General features: G+C 38.7%; 1 protein-coding gene across 1 annotated transcript in view; it reads left to right on the top strand.

The window, feature by feature from the left end:
- CD38 (CD38 molecule) overlaps window positions 1–18,171 on the top strand; it is a 94,730-nt gene that overhangs the window by 42,588 nt on the left and 33,971 nt on the right. The window contains exon 2 of the mRNA XM_036763632.1: window positions 14,549–14,675. Coding sequence (XP_036619527.1) covers window positions 14,549–14,675 — 127 coding nt within the window. The remainder of the gene's footprint in view (window positions 1–14,548; window positions 14,676–18,171) is intronic.

Genomic DNA, 18,171 nt, shown 5'->3' with positions numbered 1-18,171 from the left:
GATGAGGACAAGCAAATGGATGGAAGTTTTGACAGTGACGAAGAGTTGTATGAATTTTATGATAAATAAAACTTGAGTTCAACAACTTTATGTAATACATTTTTTTTTCAAATTTCGGGCTCCAAAAGGGGAGGAAAGAAAAGAGGGAGCAAATAGTTTGCCTCAATTTGCATTCAGACTCCATATTTCTTTCTCTGGATGTAGATAGCTCTTTCCATGAGTTCTTTGGAGCTGTCTTTGAACCTTGTATTGCTGAAAAGAGCCAAGTCTATCAAAGTTAGTCATCACAGAAGCAATATGACTGTGGTTGTGTACAATGTTCTCCTGGTTCTGCTCTCCTTACTCAGCATCAGTTCATATAAGTCTTTCCAGGTTATTATGAAGTCCATATGTTCCCCATTTCTTATAGCACAATATTACAGTCATATACTACAACTTGTTTAGCTATCCCCCAATTGATGGGCATCCCCTTGCTGCTATAAATATTTTTGTACATACAGGTCCCTTTCCCACTTGTGTGATCTCTTTGGGGTTCAGCTCTAGAAGTGGTATTGCTGGGTCAAAGGGTACTCACATTTTTGTAGCCCTTTGGGCATAGTTCCAAATTGCTCTCCAGTATGGCTGGATCAGTTCACAACTCCACCAACAATGTAACGGTGTTCCAATTTCCCCCACATCCTCTTCGGCATTTATCATTTTCCTGTTTTGTCATTTTAGGCAATCTGACAGAAGAGATGTGGTTTTGTTTTGCTTTGCATTTCTCTAATCAATAGCGATTTAAAGCATTTTTTCATATGCCTATAGATATCTTTAATTTCTCCCTCTGAAAACTGCCTGTTCATATCCTTTGACCATTTCTTAATTGGGGAAGGACTTGTATTACTATAACTTTGGCTCAGTTCTGGGGAGGGGTTGTTTTTGGTCCAGACTTGTGGTCTCATCAGTCTGGGTAATAATTCCCAGTATGGAAATTCCATTCTTTGATGCAGGAACCGCAGCTCTTCTATAATTTATAATGTTAGAGAATGGTCTAGTCCACTGAGAGGTTAAGTGGCTTGCTCATGGCCCCACATCCAACATGTGTCAAAAGCAGGAATCTATGTCTTCCTGACTCTGAGGCAAGCCTTCTGTTCATTACACCATGCTGCATTTCACTACATAGCATCACTTATTCTACAGATGGGGAAATTGAGGCCCAGGGCCATTAAGTGATTTTTCTCAGGTTAATTTAGGACCTAAGTCTTAGGTAGTAAGGGTAAGAGTTAAGTCTAGAAACCAAGTCTATTGCCTGATGTTCAGTGCTCTCTCTGGTGCAAAGAGATGTTGAGGCACATTTAAAGGGCCCCATGCTCAACATGAGTCATGTCTGGGATTAGGGAGGTCATAGTCTCCACGTTCTCTGTCCTGGTCACTCTTCTTCAAGTTATTCAGTTCCATTACATCATCACATATATGCAAAAATATATAGGTGTATATTTTTTGAAATCTATGTAAAAAGAGTACTCTCGGTATCCATTGTTTTGATTAGGGATTCTTGATCTTTTTTGTGTCATACATTCCCCTCTGAGGATAATGTTTTTTAAATACTTGTAGGAAATGCTAAATTTCAGTTAGAGGTTAACAAAAATAAAGGTGCATTTTTTTTCCCCATCTAAGTTCATAGACTCTGAAATAGATCCATGAATCCCTTGTGAGTCTGTGGACCCTAGGCTAAGAACCCCTGATTTAGTTAAAGCTTTGTGTGTGTTATCTCATTGTATTCTCACAACAACCAAATGAGGTTTGTAGGAGATACCTATTTCTCATTTTGCAGATGAGAAAATCTGAGCTCTCAGAGACAATGTATTCTTGGAGATCATTACATCAGAGAATGATTTGATCTGGGACTCTGTTCCAGGTCTTCTGACTGCATGTAAAATTCTCTGAGTCCTCTTTTCACATCAGATTTGGTCTGTGGATTTGGTTCAGTCAGTCAGTCAACAAGCATTTAATAAGCACCGACTATGTTCCAGGCATTGCTCTAAGTGCTAGGGTTACAAAGAAAGGCAAAAAAAAAAAAACCAAACCCAAAACAAAACAGTTCCTGTTCTCAAAGAGCTCACAAGTATAATGGAGACAAAACAAAACAAAACTATGCCAACAACTACATATAAACAAGATGTATAGAGGATAAATTGGAGATAATCAACAGAAGGAAGGCACTGGCAATAAGAGAGACCAGGAAAGTTTTCTTCTGGAAGGTGGATTTTTTGCTGGGGAAGGAAGCCTGGGAAGCAGGAGATAGAGATGAGGAGTGAGGGAATTCCGGGTGGAGGACAGTCTGAAAAATTAGAGTTGGGAGATGCAATGTCTTCTTTGGGGTTTGGTTATGAAGGACTTTAAAAGCCAAACAGAGGAATTTAGATTTGATCCCGGAGGCAATAGAAGCTTCTGGAATTTATTAAATGGGAGGAGGAGGGATGTGATATGGTCAGGCATGACCTTAGAAAAATCAATCTTCAGTCCCTCAACACCAGCATAATAAGTAAGGGGACATTATCATCATATTTGAGAGGCATGCATTGGAACATTCTAATCCAGGTTCAATGGATTAACTTTTCTCATTCTGTTCTGAGTGCATATACCCTCCAATCCACCCCACTTCCACTCTGTTGCCTTTCTTCACTTTCCCCACTGGTGGTGGAGGTGAAGAAAGAGAAAAGTAATGAGGGGGCTGGGAGAAGAAATAAGGACTGAGGTTAAGTTTCCTGGTCACTCTCTTAATTTCTCTGCCTCTAATTCTACTGATGTTTCCAAGAAGAGGTACAAGAATATTGGAAGGGAGTTAAGAGTCAGAACAAGAAGTCCTGTAAGAACCTATTGAATCTAATTACAGGAACTAAAACTTGCTACTCTAATGACAATAGCTGCCAAAAGCTTCTCCTCTAATCCACCTATCAAGATGCCTCATAAATTTTGACTGATGTAAGATTAAGTCATATACATTTTTCTTCTTTCTTTCTTCCTGTTGTCCTTGTAGGTAATATAAATGTTTCATTCTTTCTTCTTGTCTTCCTTATTCTGCCTTCTTCCTTTCTTTTTCCTCCTTTCACTCCTCTCTCTTTTTTCCTTCCTTCCCCCCTTCCTTCTCTTCCTTTCTTCTTCTTTCTTCCTTCATCTCCTCTTTTCTCTCTTCAATTCTTCCTCTTGTTTTTCTTTCCTTTCCCTTCCTCTCTCTCTCCTCCCTCCTTCCTTTTTCTTTCTTCTTTCCTCCCTCCCTCCCTTCCTTAACCTGCATTTCTTTGATTATTAATGATTTAGACCATTTTTTCATGTGGCTTAGATTTCTTCCTCCGAAAGCTGCCTGTTCAAATCCTCTTACCATTTATCAACTGGGGAATTGCTCTTATTCTTATAAATTTAAATCTGTTCCCTATTATATAGCTTAGTAATGAGATCTTCATCAGAAAGTTTGGCTGCTAAGATCTTCCCTCCCTCATTTACTTATCTTCTAATTTTAGACTTTTTTTGTGGAAAAACTTTAAAATATTTTGTAAAAAAATTTTTCCATTTTACCTAAGGTGATAAGTCAGCCACAACTAGCATTTAATAAGTACCTACTATGTGCTAGGTACTGGGCTAAGCACAGATCATCTCTATTTCTTATTTGATCATCAACTCTTTCCTTATTCATAGATCTGAAAGGTAATTTCTTCCTTGTTCCTGACTTGTTTATGCTGTCACCCTTTAGGTTATGTATTCATTTGGATTTTATCTTGGTAAAAGGTGGAAGATATTGGCCCATGTTGCTGTCCTTCAGTCATTTTTCAAGTGTGCAGTGTCTTGGCAGAGATACTGGAGTAGTTTGTCATCTCCTTCTCATTTTTATAGATGAGGAAACTGAGGTAAACAAGGTTAAGTGACTTGTCCAGGGTCACACAGCTAGAAAGTATCTGAGGCTGAATTTGAACTGATGAAGATGAATGTTCTTGATTTCCAAGCCCAGTGTATCACCTAATTTTCCCAACAGTTTTCGGTGAATAGTGAGTTCTTGTCCCTATAGCTGGGATCTTCGGGTCTCTCAAACACTAGGCTACTGTGCTCATTGGTTTCTTTTCCACCAATCAGTTTCTTTGTTTCTTGCCCATTACCAAATTGTTTCAATGATTACTGCTTCATTGTAGTATGGTTTAAGATCTGGTACTGTTGGGTCAGATTCCTTCCTACTTTCTTTCATTAATTCCCTTGATATTCTTTGTCTTTTCATTCTCAAGGTGACTTTTGTTATTGTTTTTTCTAGTTCTACGAAATAATCCTTAGGCAGTTTGATTGGCATGATACCAAAAATGTAAGTTAATTTAGGTAGCATATTCATTTTTATTATATTGACTTGGCCAACCTGCCCCCATTGAATTTAAACCAGTTGGACTGTTTACGTTAACCTTTGTCTTCACTTACACCATATGTTTCTCCCTCAGGACAGAGGAGTGGGATGTGTGTGTGTGAGAGTGTGTGTGTGTTTGAAATAACATAGGAGCGTTCCCCATCAGTGAGCTCTCTCCTCTTTTGTCTTCAGTCATATGTCCTTGTGTGAGCAAAGACCAGAGGATTACAAACTCTCCTTCTGTACTTCCCTAACACACAGGTGACCCTATTGTTTCTTTACTTGAGACTTCGGTGTCATCCTATTATCTCTAGGACAAATTACAAAATTTTAAGCTTGGCATGAAATGTGTCTGGCAGTAGGGACTTTAATGGTGGTGGTGGTGGGATCAGAGGAGTCCTGGTGAAGAAGGCTATTATTTATCAAATCAAATGTCATGTATGTATTATGCTAATTAAATTCAGAAGATTGTCACTCCAGACTTCTTGTGGCACTTAATGTTGATTTAACGTTGATTTCATTCTGATCTGAGCACTGTCTACTATGGATAAGATTAATTTTTCCCTCTAGTTCTTCAAGTTATAGATTAAAATACCTTTTTTAAAATGTTTTCTCAGTGGTAATCAAGAAGTAATAGAATGCACACAGAAAGGACATTTGATAGTATATTCATATGTTTATGTGGGAGGAGATTTCAGGGGAGGAAAAGAAAGAGTAAAGAAGGAACCTGAGGCTGAATGATGAATAGAAGGAAAAATACCCTGCTCCAAGACTAGGTGGTACAGTGGATAGAGTGTTGAACTCAGAGTCAAGAAGACCTGAGTTCAAATCAGAAACTTCCTAGCTGTATGACCTTAGATAAGTCACTTAAACTTCTGTTTGCCTATGAATTGGTGATCCATCAGAGAAGGAAATGGCAAACCACTTTAGTATTTTTGCCAAGAAAACCCCCAAAGGGGTCACAAAGAGTCAGACACAACTGAACAACAACTACATTCCACTGTGTTTCCATAAGCAAAATGCTGTTAGGTGTTGCTCTGTCCCTTGTGTTGCTTAGCTTACATTTATAATAAGGTAGCATCATATCAGATGTGTTAAGAAATAGTCTTTTCACAGTTACCAATGAGGTTAATGCTATGATGTTAATAGCTTGAATTGATTGCATATGGTTGGGGCTTCCCTGCCTCCAGTCTTTCTCTCCTTCAATTCTCCCTTCATATCTGCTCAAACATTTAATGGATCCCCATTGCTTACTTGGTTAAAAAAACCACTTTTTGTGTGGTATTCAAAACCCTCTTAAATGTGACTCCTCTTTCTCATCCTCATCTCTCTCCCAATACTCCAGGTTGATTTAAATTGATTTGAGATGTGGAATGTTATAATAGAAAACATACTGGGTTTAGATTCAGAGGATCTGGATTTAAATGCATCATGGGACCCTGGGCCAGTCATTTAACTTCAGAAGGCCTTGGTGTCTTCATCTATAAAATAAAGGGGTTAGATTATCCTTTTAGCATCCTCAAGGCCAGATGAACTCTCACTCTAAATCTGTGATCTTTGATTCTATGATTTGATTGGGTTTGATTATAAAGCAGTATGGCATCATGGATAGAATGCCAGATGTGGAGTCAAGAAAACCTGGATTCTGATCCCACCTCAGACACTTCCTAGCTCTGTGACCCCAGGCCAGACACTTAACCCCATTTCACAGGATTATTGTGAAGATCAAATAAGATAGTATCTGTAAAGTCCTTAGCAAATCTTAAAATGCTATATAAATGTTAGCCATCCTTCTTATTATTATTCCACATTACCTTCCTCTCAAGCTGTTCTCTGAACCTGGCATTCAATCTCCTGCCTCCAAGCTTTTATCCAGGCTGTGCCTCATAAGTGGAATGCAGTCCCTGCTCATTTCTGTCTCTTAAAATCTCTGGTTTCCTTCATGATTCACGTCATATTCCACCTTCTACTGGAAGACTATCCTCGTCTCCCTCATTGTAGGTGGTGTTCTATCCATTCTCAAATAATTATGCGTGTATATATGTGTGTACACATAAATAATACAAATTATATAATAAAAAATAAATGTCATACATATATTTGTTTAAATATATCATCCCAGTAGAATTTTAGCTCCTTGATGGTAGGGATGCTTTTTGGTTTTGTCTTTGTATTCTTGTTACAGTGCCTTGTACATAGTAGGTGTTTAATAAATACTTTTTGCATTGGATTACTCCCATGACTAAGGAGCTGTAAAATCGTGTCGTGGGAAGAGTACTGAATTTAGAGTTAAGAGACAACTGAATCCACATGCCAGCTTTGATGCTTACTAGTTATATAGGCAAATCTTTCAATCTCTGTGAATCTCTGTGAGTCTCTCCTGTCAAGTGGGGATTATACTTGCAATGTCTACCTCACAGTGGTATTCCAAGGCTAGCCCTTTGCAAACTTTAAGGTTTGATAAGTGTGTTATTACCTTTCTTTGTTTTATCTGACACTCTAGGCAACCTAAATCACCTTTTCTCCAGATATGCCCCACGCTTTCCTACCTTACTGCCTTTACTTACCCTGTTACCTTTGCCTGTTATTCTTTTCCAAACTTCAAGTTCCCTCTGCTCCTAGTTTAAATGTCATTTCTCCAAGTTTTCCCCATTTCCCCTAGACAAAAGCGATGTCTCTATCTCCTGAAACAACAAAGCCCTCTGTCCTTCTCTTTGCATTTCCACATTCTGATTTCTATAATAGTCATTTGCATTTGCCTCTTGTCTTCCTGACCAGTTGAAAACCTTCTGAGGACAGAAGCCATATCTCAGTCTTCTTTGTAGCTTCCACAGCTCTTACCTAGATCCCTACAGGGTCTTACAGGTATTAGCTCTCTCAAAAAATATTAGTGAAGGAATGAGTGAATTACGAATTCTTGGAAAAAGAGATAAAATAAACTTTTAAAGCATTAGATGAATTTTAAATTTGTGCAGAGCTTTTTCAAGATCAAAGTACAATGAATTCTTGTTGAAGTGCTAGGTACCATGTCACAGTGACATGGCCAAAGGGCTGTGTCTGAACATGAGGCTTTCCAGAGGAAGAGGGGAAGAGATGGTTCTTTAGCTATCCTGGAAGATCTCCCCTTCTTGCTGCCAGATTAAAATCCCTTATTGTTTCTAATGTGATTGGTTTGGTGTTGGAGGGGATGCCAAGCATCAAAGTTAGAGCCAGAACAAGAATGACCAAGGAGAGGCATTTCAATAAGGCAACATCAATGATTATCATGAATATACCTATGTAGTTCTGTATCACAAAGTATTAGAGACTCTCCATATAGAAGGTAGAAGTAAACCATTTATCCAGACACCAGAGAACCATATCCCATAACCAAATGTTCAGCTCCCACAGCCAGTTAGCCCACTTTATCATAACAGCAAGGAACTTAAAACACGATATCACAACATGGAGCCTCACCATCCCAAAACCTCTCCGATCCCCTGCTGGGGTCTTCCTAAAAACAAACTTACAGTACAGCTAAGTCAGTCTGTTCAGCTATAACTATCATGATGGTGGCCATTAGCAGCAATCAGCAGTCATAACTGCTCTCTCTCTCTCTCTCCACCCCCCTGCATTTTCTGTGACATAACTTCCTTTTCCTGTCAGGAAGCTCCTCCCACCACATAAGCAGGTCACATGGCCTATTAATGGGTGGGAAAGATCTTCAAATCTAAATTGCTACTACAAAATGGGTTCTCATGACAGTCTAAAGAAGAAATGTCAAGATGGGAAAATAATTTTATTCTGATTTTATTGCTTATGTTAAAACTCACTTTCATTAGCTTGGCCATTTTGAAGATCAAGAAGAGGTATGGAAATAATAATAATAATACTTATATAGCACTTTAAAGTTTGCAAAGCATTTACATGTATTTTCTCAATTTAACTTCACAATAACCCTGGGAGGTTATTGCATCATGCTATGATGACAGGGATCCAAATCTTACTAAACTTTCTATCTCTGAGATGCTTAAGATAATACTCAGCACATATTAGAAACTTAATAAGTATTTGTCAAACTCAGCTGAACTGAATTGGCTATTAGAGCTGGGAGAAGCCTTAAAGATTATCTAATTCAATTCCATTTTACAGATGGAAAAACTGAGGGAGGTAAGTGATTTGTGAATTCTCTGGTAATTCCCCGGTCTTGTTTTCATCATTAGCTTTAATAATCTCTTCCACCAGTCTTTTTATTCTAGCAAGTGATAAAATTGACTGATATGACTTTCCCTTCTTTCCTATTTCCAATTACATGTAAAGATAATTTTGAATATTCATTTTTTATTAGATTTTGAGTTCCAAAGTTTTCTCTCTCCTTTCCTTCCCTCTCCCTTCCCTCTCCTCTCTGCTTTTCAAGCAAGCAAATCTGATGTAGGTTGTACATGTGCAATCATGTTGAACATATTTCCATATTAGTTGTGTCACATTCACCCTTTGGTGAAATACGAATGGGTTCAGGAAAAATGAGAAGTATGTCCCCAGTGTCTCTCCTCCCCACTCTAATTCCTGCTATACACCTCCTATACACTCAGCATCTTTATATTTTTTCCCCCTTCTCAAAATCTGCTTTCAGGCAAAGGTCTGTTATTATTCATTTACATCTTTGTATACATTTAAGCCAACGTATTATTATCTCCCTCAAGAGTGTTTGAATTTCCCCTTAAAAACAAACCATTTGTTGTGCAGTTAAAGACTCTTTTTCCGCCCAAGGACATCCACCAGCTCTGTAGGTGGACCACGAATGGGTTCCAGGAGTGAATAGGAGAAACATCAAAGACACAATCAAGGAGATTCTTGACCCAAAAAGGAGATGGCTTTTCTTGCTTGTGGGCCTTTGCTCATCCTGTTCCTTGGATATGGAATGTTCTCCTTACATTTCTTTACTTGTTGAATTCATGCTTCTTCTCCAAGGCCATGTCCAATATGATATCCTTCATGCAGCCTACTTTGACCCTTGGACTTCACATAACACTTTGCTCTGTAACTTTTTAACAGAAAGATCATAGAATCATAAGGTCTTAGACCTAGGAGTCATCTAGTCCAACCTCTCATTTTACAGATATGGAAAACTGAGGCTCAGAGAGGATAGATGACTAGGGCAAGGTCACATAAATGAATCATATTCCTGACTCTGAGGATTATCATCTATTATGCATTATTATTCATTATAGTCATCTGGTTAGTATGTCACCCCCCTAACAATTATGAGCTTCATAAGGCCAGGAACTGCATCTTCTCTAAACTTGTCATCTTCCCTAGTACTCAGCACCTGTAGTGTTTTAGTAAATATTTGTTGCTCAATCCATTAATTGATAAACCACATAATATGCTTCAGGTCTGCAGAGCTGGTATTAGACTCATCAATCACAGTCAAACACACCACACCTTGATGCCAACTTCATGTCATTGGTCTCTTCCAGTACAAAGAACAAACAACAACCTCAAACAATGGCTAGGTAGGCTGAATTCACAGACTCATAGATTAGAAGTGGAAGGGAAATTTGAGGTCATCTAACTTAGCTTCTTTTTCAAATGAAGAAATTGAGGCCTGCCAAAGTTAAGAGACATGCCCAAGGTCACACTGATAGTAACACAGCTGGCATGCAAACCCTAGTCCTGCACCTCCAAACCTGGCACTCTTTGCTCTGTCCTGTATATACATAGGCCAAGTTAACTTTGTGATTTGTTACCTAATCAACCAATCAACCACCCACTCAGGTACTACTTAATAAGAATTCATCATCAAAATTGAATTGGGCTAGCACCTACAGGAGGATGAGAAGTGTGCCAGGGTCTTGGCCCTTAAGGAGCTCGTAATCTTATAATCCAAAGGAGTCCCCTATAAATGTGCTAGAGTTTAGAGAAGGGTGAGACCTTGGTGGGTTGGGATCTCAGGGAAGCCTCCGGGGAGGAGAATAGTGTTTGATCTGTGCTCCAGACAGATGAGCAAAGCCATATAGTTCCACCCCTCCATGTTACTTACCTGAACCCAACGCCAGACGAAACATGTTTGTACTGAAAAAACTATTGCGTTCAGATCTACACAATCAAGTCTCTTGTTCCACAAAGGCCCTAAGCCACCCACCTCCTTTTTATCTGCAACATTGCCTCTGACTTCGGTGCCCAGGTGTTTTGCCAAGCAGGATGTTCTAGGACAGAGCACTGCAAAGAAGAAAGAAATCTACCTTTATTTGTAGCCAATTTTAGTTATAGAACTTCATGCCAATGGCAGCCTCTATCAACACTCACCAGTAATCTAAGCAAAACAAGTCTCTTCTTTCACAAGCACTTGTTTCTTAACATCTCCTGAGATTCCAGGGGAATTTATGAAGTTGTGCTGAGGAATTCCTACCAACCTTTAGTTTCCTTGCCACTAAGGTTGATCTGTTCTTGACAAAGCAGAGGGACAGGAGCAAAGTGAAGGGGTGCCTCCCTGGCTTGTAAAAGGACAGGGACTGTCATATCTTCCTTTTATCATTCCAGTTATATTTAATTTTAATTTAATATAATTTATATTTATATATATTTAATTTAATTTAATAGTTTTCACTCATATCCAACTCTTTGTGACCCCCTCTTGGAGTTTTCTTGGCAGAGATAATGGTAGGGTTTGCCATTTCCTTCTCCAGCTCATTTCACAGATGAGGAACTAGGGCAAACAGTGACTTGCCCTGGATCACACAACTAGAAAGTGTCTGAGGTGAGATTTGAACTCGTGAAGATGATTCCTCTTGACTCCAAGCCCAATGTTCTATCCACTGAGTCACCTTACTGCCTCATAAGTTAGGTTTAAGGATGGGGAAAATGCGAACAGATACAAACTTGAAGTCTCCAAGAGCCAACTGGCCACTGATGACTGTATGTTACAGGTTAGTGAAGGGGAGACAGCCTTAGTCAAGCATGCAGCTAATGAGTCTTTGCCCTGCCCCATGGCTTCCTGGGGGTATGGTGCTCTTCCTCTCAGGTCTGGTTCCTGTGACTTCCCCTGTGGTCCTGCAATCCCATCTCATATGACAACCTTGTGCATACTTTAGTGTGTATTTCAAACTCCAAATAATAGTAGTAAGTAAAATGGTGACAACAGGTTATTCTTTGTTCCTGAAGGCAGGTACTTTCCTTGAAGAATTCCAGACCTTTGAGCTAATAAAATAAAAATTACAATTTTACCTAAATCAATTTACTTATTCAGTGTCATACCAATCAAGCTACAAAAAATTATTTTACAGAGCTGAATAAAATAATAACAAAATTCATCTGGAAAAACAAAAGGTCCAAAATATCAAGGGAATTAATGAAAAGAAATGCTAGGAAAGGTGGCCTAGCCATACCAGATATTAAACTGTACTATAAAGCAGCAGTCATCAAAACTACCTGGCACTGGCTAAGAAACAGAGTCGTGGATCAGTGGAATAGGTTAGGTACACAAGACACAATAGTCAACGACTATAGCAATCTACTCTTTGATAAACCCAAAGAATCCAGCTTCTGGGCTAAGAACTCACTATTTCACAAAAACTGCTGGGAAAATTGGAAAATAGTATGGCAGAAACTGGGCATAGACCAATATCTTACACCATATACCAAAATAAAGTCAAAATGATTCAGGAATAAAGGCCGATATTATAAGCAATTTGGGAGAGCAAGGAATAGTTTACCTGTCAGATTTATGGGAAAGGGAAGAATTCATGACCAAAGAAGAAATGGAGAGCATTACAAAATGCAAAGTGGATAATTTTGATTATGTTAAATTGAAAAGTTTTTGTATAAACAAAGCCAATGCAACAAAGATTAGGAAGGAAGCAGAAAGTTGGAAGAAAATCTATACAACCAGTGTCTCTCCTAGAGGCCTCATATTAAAATATACAGGAAACTGAGCCAAATTTATAGGAATACAAGTCATTCCCCAATTGAGAAATGGTCAAAGGATGTGAACAGGCAGTTTTCAGAGGGAGAAATTAAAGATATCCATAGGCATATGAAAAAATGCTCTAAATCACTATTGATTAGAGAAATGCAAATCAAAACAACTCTTAGGTACCACATCTCTCCTGTCAGATTGGCTAACATGACAAAACAGGAAAATGATAAATGCTGGAGAGGATGCAGGGAAAATTGGAACACTGTTACATTGTTGGTGGAGTTGTGAACTGATCCAGTCATACTGGAGAGCAATTTGGAACTATGCCCAAAGGGCTAAAAAACGTCCATACTCTTTGACCCAGCAATACCACTTCTAGGGCTGTATCCCAAAGAGATCACACAAGTGGGAAATCGACCAGTATGTACAAAAATATTTATAGCAGCTCTTTTTGTAGCAGCAAAGAATTGGAAATCAAGGGGATGCCCATCAATTGGGGAATGGCTAAACAAACTGTGGTGTATGAATGTAGTGGAATACTATTTTGTTATAAGAAATGAGGAGCAGATGGACTTCTTTATAACCTGGAGAGACTTATATGAACTGATGCTGAGTAAGGCGAGCAGAAACAGGAGAATATATATGATTACAGATACAATCTGTAAGGACTAACTTTGATAGACTTGGCTCTTCTCATCAATGCAGGGTTCAAAGACAGCTCCAAAAGACTCATGATGGAAAAAGCTAAGCTATGGAGTCTGAACGCAGATTGAGGCAAACTATTTGCTCTCTTTTTTTCCCTTCTTTTTTGGTTTTGTTTCTTCTTTCTCATGTTTCATTCCATCGGTTTTAATTCTTCTTTACAACTGAACCATTATGTAAATAAGTTCAATGCGAAAGTGTATGTAGAACCTATATCCGATTACATGCTGTCTTGTGGGGGAAAGGGGGAGAAGAGGGAGGGAGAGAAAATCTGGAACCCAAAAATTTGTGGAACTGAGTGTTGTAAACTAAAAACAAAAAATAAATTAAAAAAAAACCGAATTCAAGGCCTAGTAGTAGTATCATTGGTCAAAGGGGATACACAGTTTAGTGACTTTTTGTAACCCCCTCATTTTACAAACGAGTAACTGAGGCACAAAGGTTAAATGATTTGCCTGAAGGTCCAGGATATAGGATTTGAGTGCAGGTCCTCTGAGTCCAAAAATAGTACACTTTTTACTGTACCACAGAGGTTGTTATCATCATACATTCTACCACTTCTCAGATTGAAGTTTTGATTAATTTATGAGGACTTTTCCCCCCAAAAAACTAGCTTGGAAATAGGAACCTAGGGATAAATGAACCCAGCAAACTTTGACAGGAGAATAAAAGGTTGAGAGATAGGTTTAAAGTGTAGGGGGCACTGCATGGGGAAAGCTGGCCTGGGTTTATCAGGGGAGCGCTTCATTTAAATCCAATGAGCATCTATTTAACACTTAGTACATTCAAGGCACTGGCCTAGGAAAGGGAGATAAAAAGATTAAAATGAACTATGGCATTCATAGTTGAGCTGGGCCTCCCATAGCACTTGTTCTCAATCTGGATTGGAACCCAGGTTTATTGACTCCACGTCCAATACTCTTTCCACTACATCCTGGCTCTGACTGCATGACCCTCTAACTGCATGACTTTGAACAAGTCACCTTGGATCCTTGAGAATCATTTTCCTCATCCATGAAATTTTGTTGTTGTCGTTTAGTTGTGACCAATGCTTTATGACCCTATTTGGGGTTTTCTTGGCAAACTAAAGCAGTTTGCCATTTCCTTCTCCAACTCATTTTACAGATGAAGAAACAGAAGTAAATAGAGTTAAGTGACTTGCCCAGGGTAATACAGCTAGTAAATGTCTAAGGTCATATTTGAACTCAGAAGATAAGTCTTCCTGACTCCAGGCTTAGCATTCTACTGTACTACCTAGCTGCCCCATCTCTAAAAATGGAGATAAATCATTCTCATACTAATTATTTTGCAATGTTTTTGGAAGGAAAGTACTCTATAAAGATCAAAGTGCCTTATTAATGAGTTATTGTTATACCACAAAAGTCAATACAAACCTGACTGATTTTCTCCTTGAGAAAAGTGAGATCTCCATAAATCTCCAATTTTACCTAATATCTAAGTATTTATCCAACAAATAAGTAATGGACATTTAAACCCATTGCTGATGGTTGATGTTAAAGACCTGAATATTATTCTTTTTAAATATTTGGGCCCTATACAAAGACATTTTCTTTCTTTTTCTACAGAAAAGATTGTCTAAAAATATGGGAAACTTTTAAAAATGCATTCGTTTCCAAGAACCCGTGCAACATTACAGAACAAGATTATCAGCCACTGATGGAGCTGGCTGCTCATCCTATACAATGTAATAAGGTAAGTCACTGTTTGCACTTCGTAGACACATATTTGTATCCTGAATCACTCTGGTCAGATCTACAGGGTGTTCCTAAAGTCTGGACACATAGGCAAAAATGCATATTTTCAAGAAATGAAATGAATGAAATTTTCGACAATATTTTAATTGGAATATTAACAAATAACATTTCCATCATTTGTGATGCAAAGGTTGATGCACTTTGCAAGATTCAAGTGAACTCAATGCGATAATTCAATAACTCCATATTGCCGTCAATTTTAGCACATTCACTCTTGGAATATGAATATGAAATCATAAGATATTATTTGAAGTTGAAGAAGTTATTTGTTAATATTCCAATTAAATAAAATGTTGAAAGTTTCAATCATTTCATTTCTTGAAAATATGCATTTTTGCCTATGTGTCCAGACTTTAGGAACGCCCTGTACTTCTCACACTATTAATGAGGCCATTTTTTAAAAAGAAATCTTAATACTCAGCAACTAAAAAAAGCCAACGTCGCTGATGTGCGTAGGAGACATCCCACAGACCGTGCTTACCTTTCATGGGACAGGCTACTTTGTGCCAAACAAGGACTGGGGTGGATACCCTGGGCCTCCAGAGCAACAGGGACTTCCATGACATGATCTTACAAGGCATGTAATAATGTCCATCTATGGGAGACATTTTCTCCCACCAGGGAAATAAATCTGAGTTGTAGTATGGAGAAGACCACATTGATTTCAGTACCATTTCAGTGAGGAATTGCAATAGAAAAATAATCTCATGATCTGGTCTAGATATTACCTTTATCTATATGGAACTTATCTCCCCACTAGAGCTTAAATATCTTCAGGGGAGAGATAATATCTTATCTAATAATAATAATAACACACATTTGTATAATGCCTTAAGGCTTTCAAAGTTTCCCTGGGGTAAGCAGGAGAAATAACCTTTGTTTTGTAGATGAGGAAACTGAGCTAAAGGTTGCTTTTAGCTGGTGTTAGTCTCAAGGTTTGAACCCATCTCCTGAGTCCAAGGAGATTTTGTTAGACCATGCAGCCTCCCACAGAGAAGGACAAAGCATTAATTAGGCCTGGGGTGGCTTCTTTTTGACTTCCCTAATACTTATATGTAGTAGGGGCTTAATTAATGTTGGAAGGAGGGCAGCCTCTCTAAATTATCTCTCTAATTCCTGGCCACAGGATTCTTTAAAATTTCTAACAGCCATCTTTCCTCTGCTTCAGGTCCTAGCTATAGGCTCTCTATTCCTCTGTGATGTTCCCCTTGTCTGCCCTAGACCACCACCATCTCTCCCTCCTCTGAAGTCCCTTAGCATTTAGTGTCTACATCTCTCTTTTGATTTATTGTTAATTACCTCCCTGTTTGCATTTGTTTTGTTTTTTTTCCCTCCAGGTAGATTTTAAGCTCCATGAGGAATCACATTTTATACTTCTAGGGCTAGCCTCAACATCCAGACCAGTGCCTCCCACACAAGAAATGCTCCGTCAATATTTGTATACTTGTCATTTTATAGTGACCAGGGCTCCTACTAAGTATCAGAGAAAGCAGTTATAACTACATGTGATTTGAGGGTTGGCACAAGACTCCATTTTCCAGGATTTATTCCCATAATCATCCTAGGAGGAGCTCATCCTGCTCCTTGGCCTAAAATTCCAAGCATTAGCATTAGACCATGAGGAGAGGGTGACCTTCTCTAGAATGCATTCAGATGCATGTAGGTCCATCGGGAAAGGAAGGAGGACTATTTGGAGAGCAGTTGGGTCATCTAGCCCTCTCCCATCAGCGTAAACTTTATCACCTCCACTCAGGTAGGTTTTGGAAGCCACAAAAACACAGTGGAGACAAGATTAGAGGCAAATAAATTCATGATGGAGGGCTGAAGACAGTTTGGGGAACAATGTCAGGGAGGACAAGTTTCAAATGATGAAAAGCTCTTGTTGAGTACCTGGAAGAGGGTCACTAAAATGGGAGAGAAAGCTGAAAGATAAATTCCACCCACTTCATGCTTTTTTCTAGGGCTGTCCTTGTATCAACCTTTTGATTAGTCATTTATCCAATGTATGACCTTAGACAAGGGACTTAGCCTGTCTCAACCTCAGTTTCTTCATTTATAAAACAGGCATAACAGTATATTCACTATGTCACTGACAGGATGGTTGTGAGAAAAGTGCACTGGAAAGTTTAAAAGCACCATTCAAATGTGAGCTATTTTTATTATTGTTTGAAAAGGAGAAACGGATACTCCTCGTCTTCAAGGTTAACTCACAGGAAGGATTTAGGATTCCTATTTTCCTGACTAAGAGAAGTATAATAGATAGTTCTCCAGGCCAAACTCCTTCACTCTGGGATTAGGTTTAGGAAAATATCTAATATGTGAAGGATCTGTGATTTTCTTGTTTAGAGAATTCCTTCTATGGAAACATCCCTGACCAATATACAATGACCCATCTATGACATAGAAGCCAAGTCTTAGGGAGTTGCCTAAATCATTATGAGGTTAAATGATATGTCCAAGGCCACATAGCTATTAATTTTGAAGCCAGGTCTATGCATTGTGCCACACTTCCATTCTAAGCTCAAGAGGAGAGATCCAAATGTATTATCTTTGGTATATTATACCCTCCTAGGGCCCACAACTGTGCATTTGGTATGATTCTCTCTCTTAAAACTGTGTAAATCTTTCCTAACTCTCTCTTGTGATAAAGGGGAATTTGGAGGATATCCATAAAGTTCTTCTCCAACCACAGCCTCACTACTGTTGCAGAAAACTTAAATAGGAGGTAGGAGATCTGGGTTCTAACACCCCCTCTACCCCTTAACTACCCATGTAATCTTGGGCAAGTTATTTAATCACCTCTATTCTCGCAGAATTTTAGAGGACAATTGGACAGTAGAATTCATTTGGTCCAACTCCTCATTTTATAGGTGAAAAAACTCAGACTCAGAGGGGAAACTGAGTCACTCAGGACAGTACAATCAATTACCAGTAGAGGTGGCACTGAGCAGCGGTTGCCCAATTTTACAAATAATTTTGTCAAACAATGACAATAATAACATTTATGCAATACTTTAAGATTTGTAAAGTGCTTTACAAATATTATCTTATTTGATCCTCACGACAACCCTGTAAGGTAGGTGCTATCGTTCTTCTTATAAATGAGGAGACTGAGGCACAGAGAGGGGTTAACAATCTTATTTCAATCCAACATACAAATATCATTCACTTAGTTGAGGGGAAAAAGCCAGCACCCTGAACTTCAGAGCAAATACAAATTACAAACATACGTTATAAACAGGCCAAATACAATTCATAGCTACCAAGAAACCAATATCTGAGTTCAGGAACCGGGGAGCTCACAACACCGGCTGGTCCAGAGTCACATGCCACTCCTCCTGTGGCTCAGAGCTCCAAGCAAATAGTTCTGTTCTCTCTTTTTATACACTCTTTAGCCATCATCAAATGCCATCCGAGCAACCAGAACTTAGTCT

Source organism: Trichosurus vulpecula, chromosome 6 (assembly GCF_011100635.1).
Source record: "Trichosurus vulpecula isolate mTriVul1 chromosome 6, mTriVul1.pri, whole genome shotgun sequence".
Classification (NCBI taxonomy): Eukaryota; Metazoa; Chordata; class Mammalia; order Diprotodontia; family Phalangeridae; genus Trichosurus; species Trichosurus vulpecula.
Note: the sequence above shows the minus strand (reverse complement) of the source record. Positions and strands in the feature narration are given on the sequence as shown.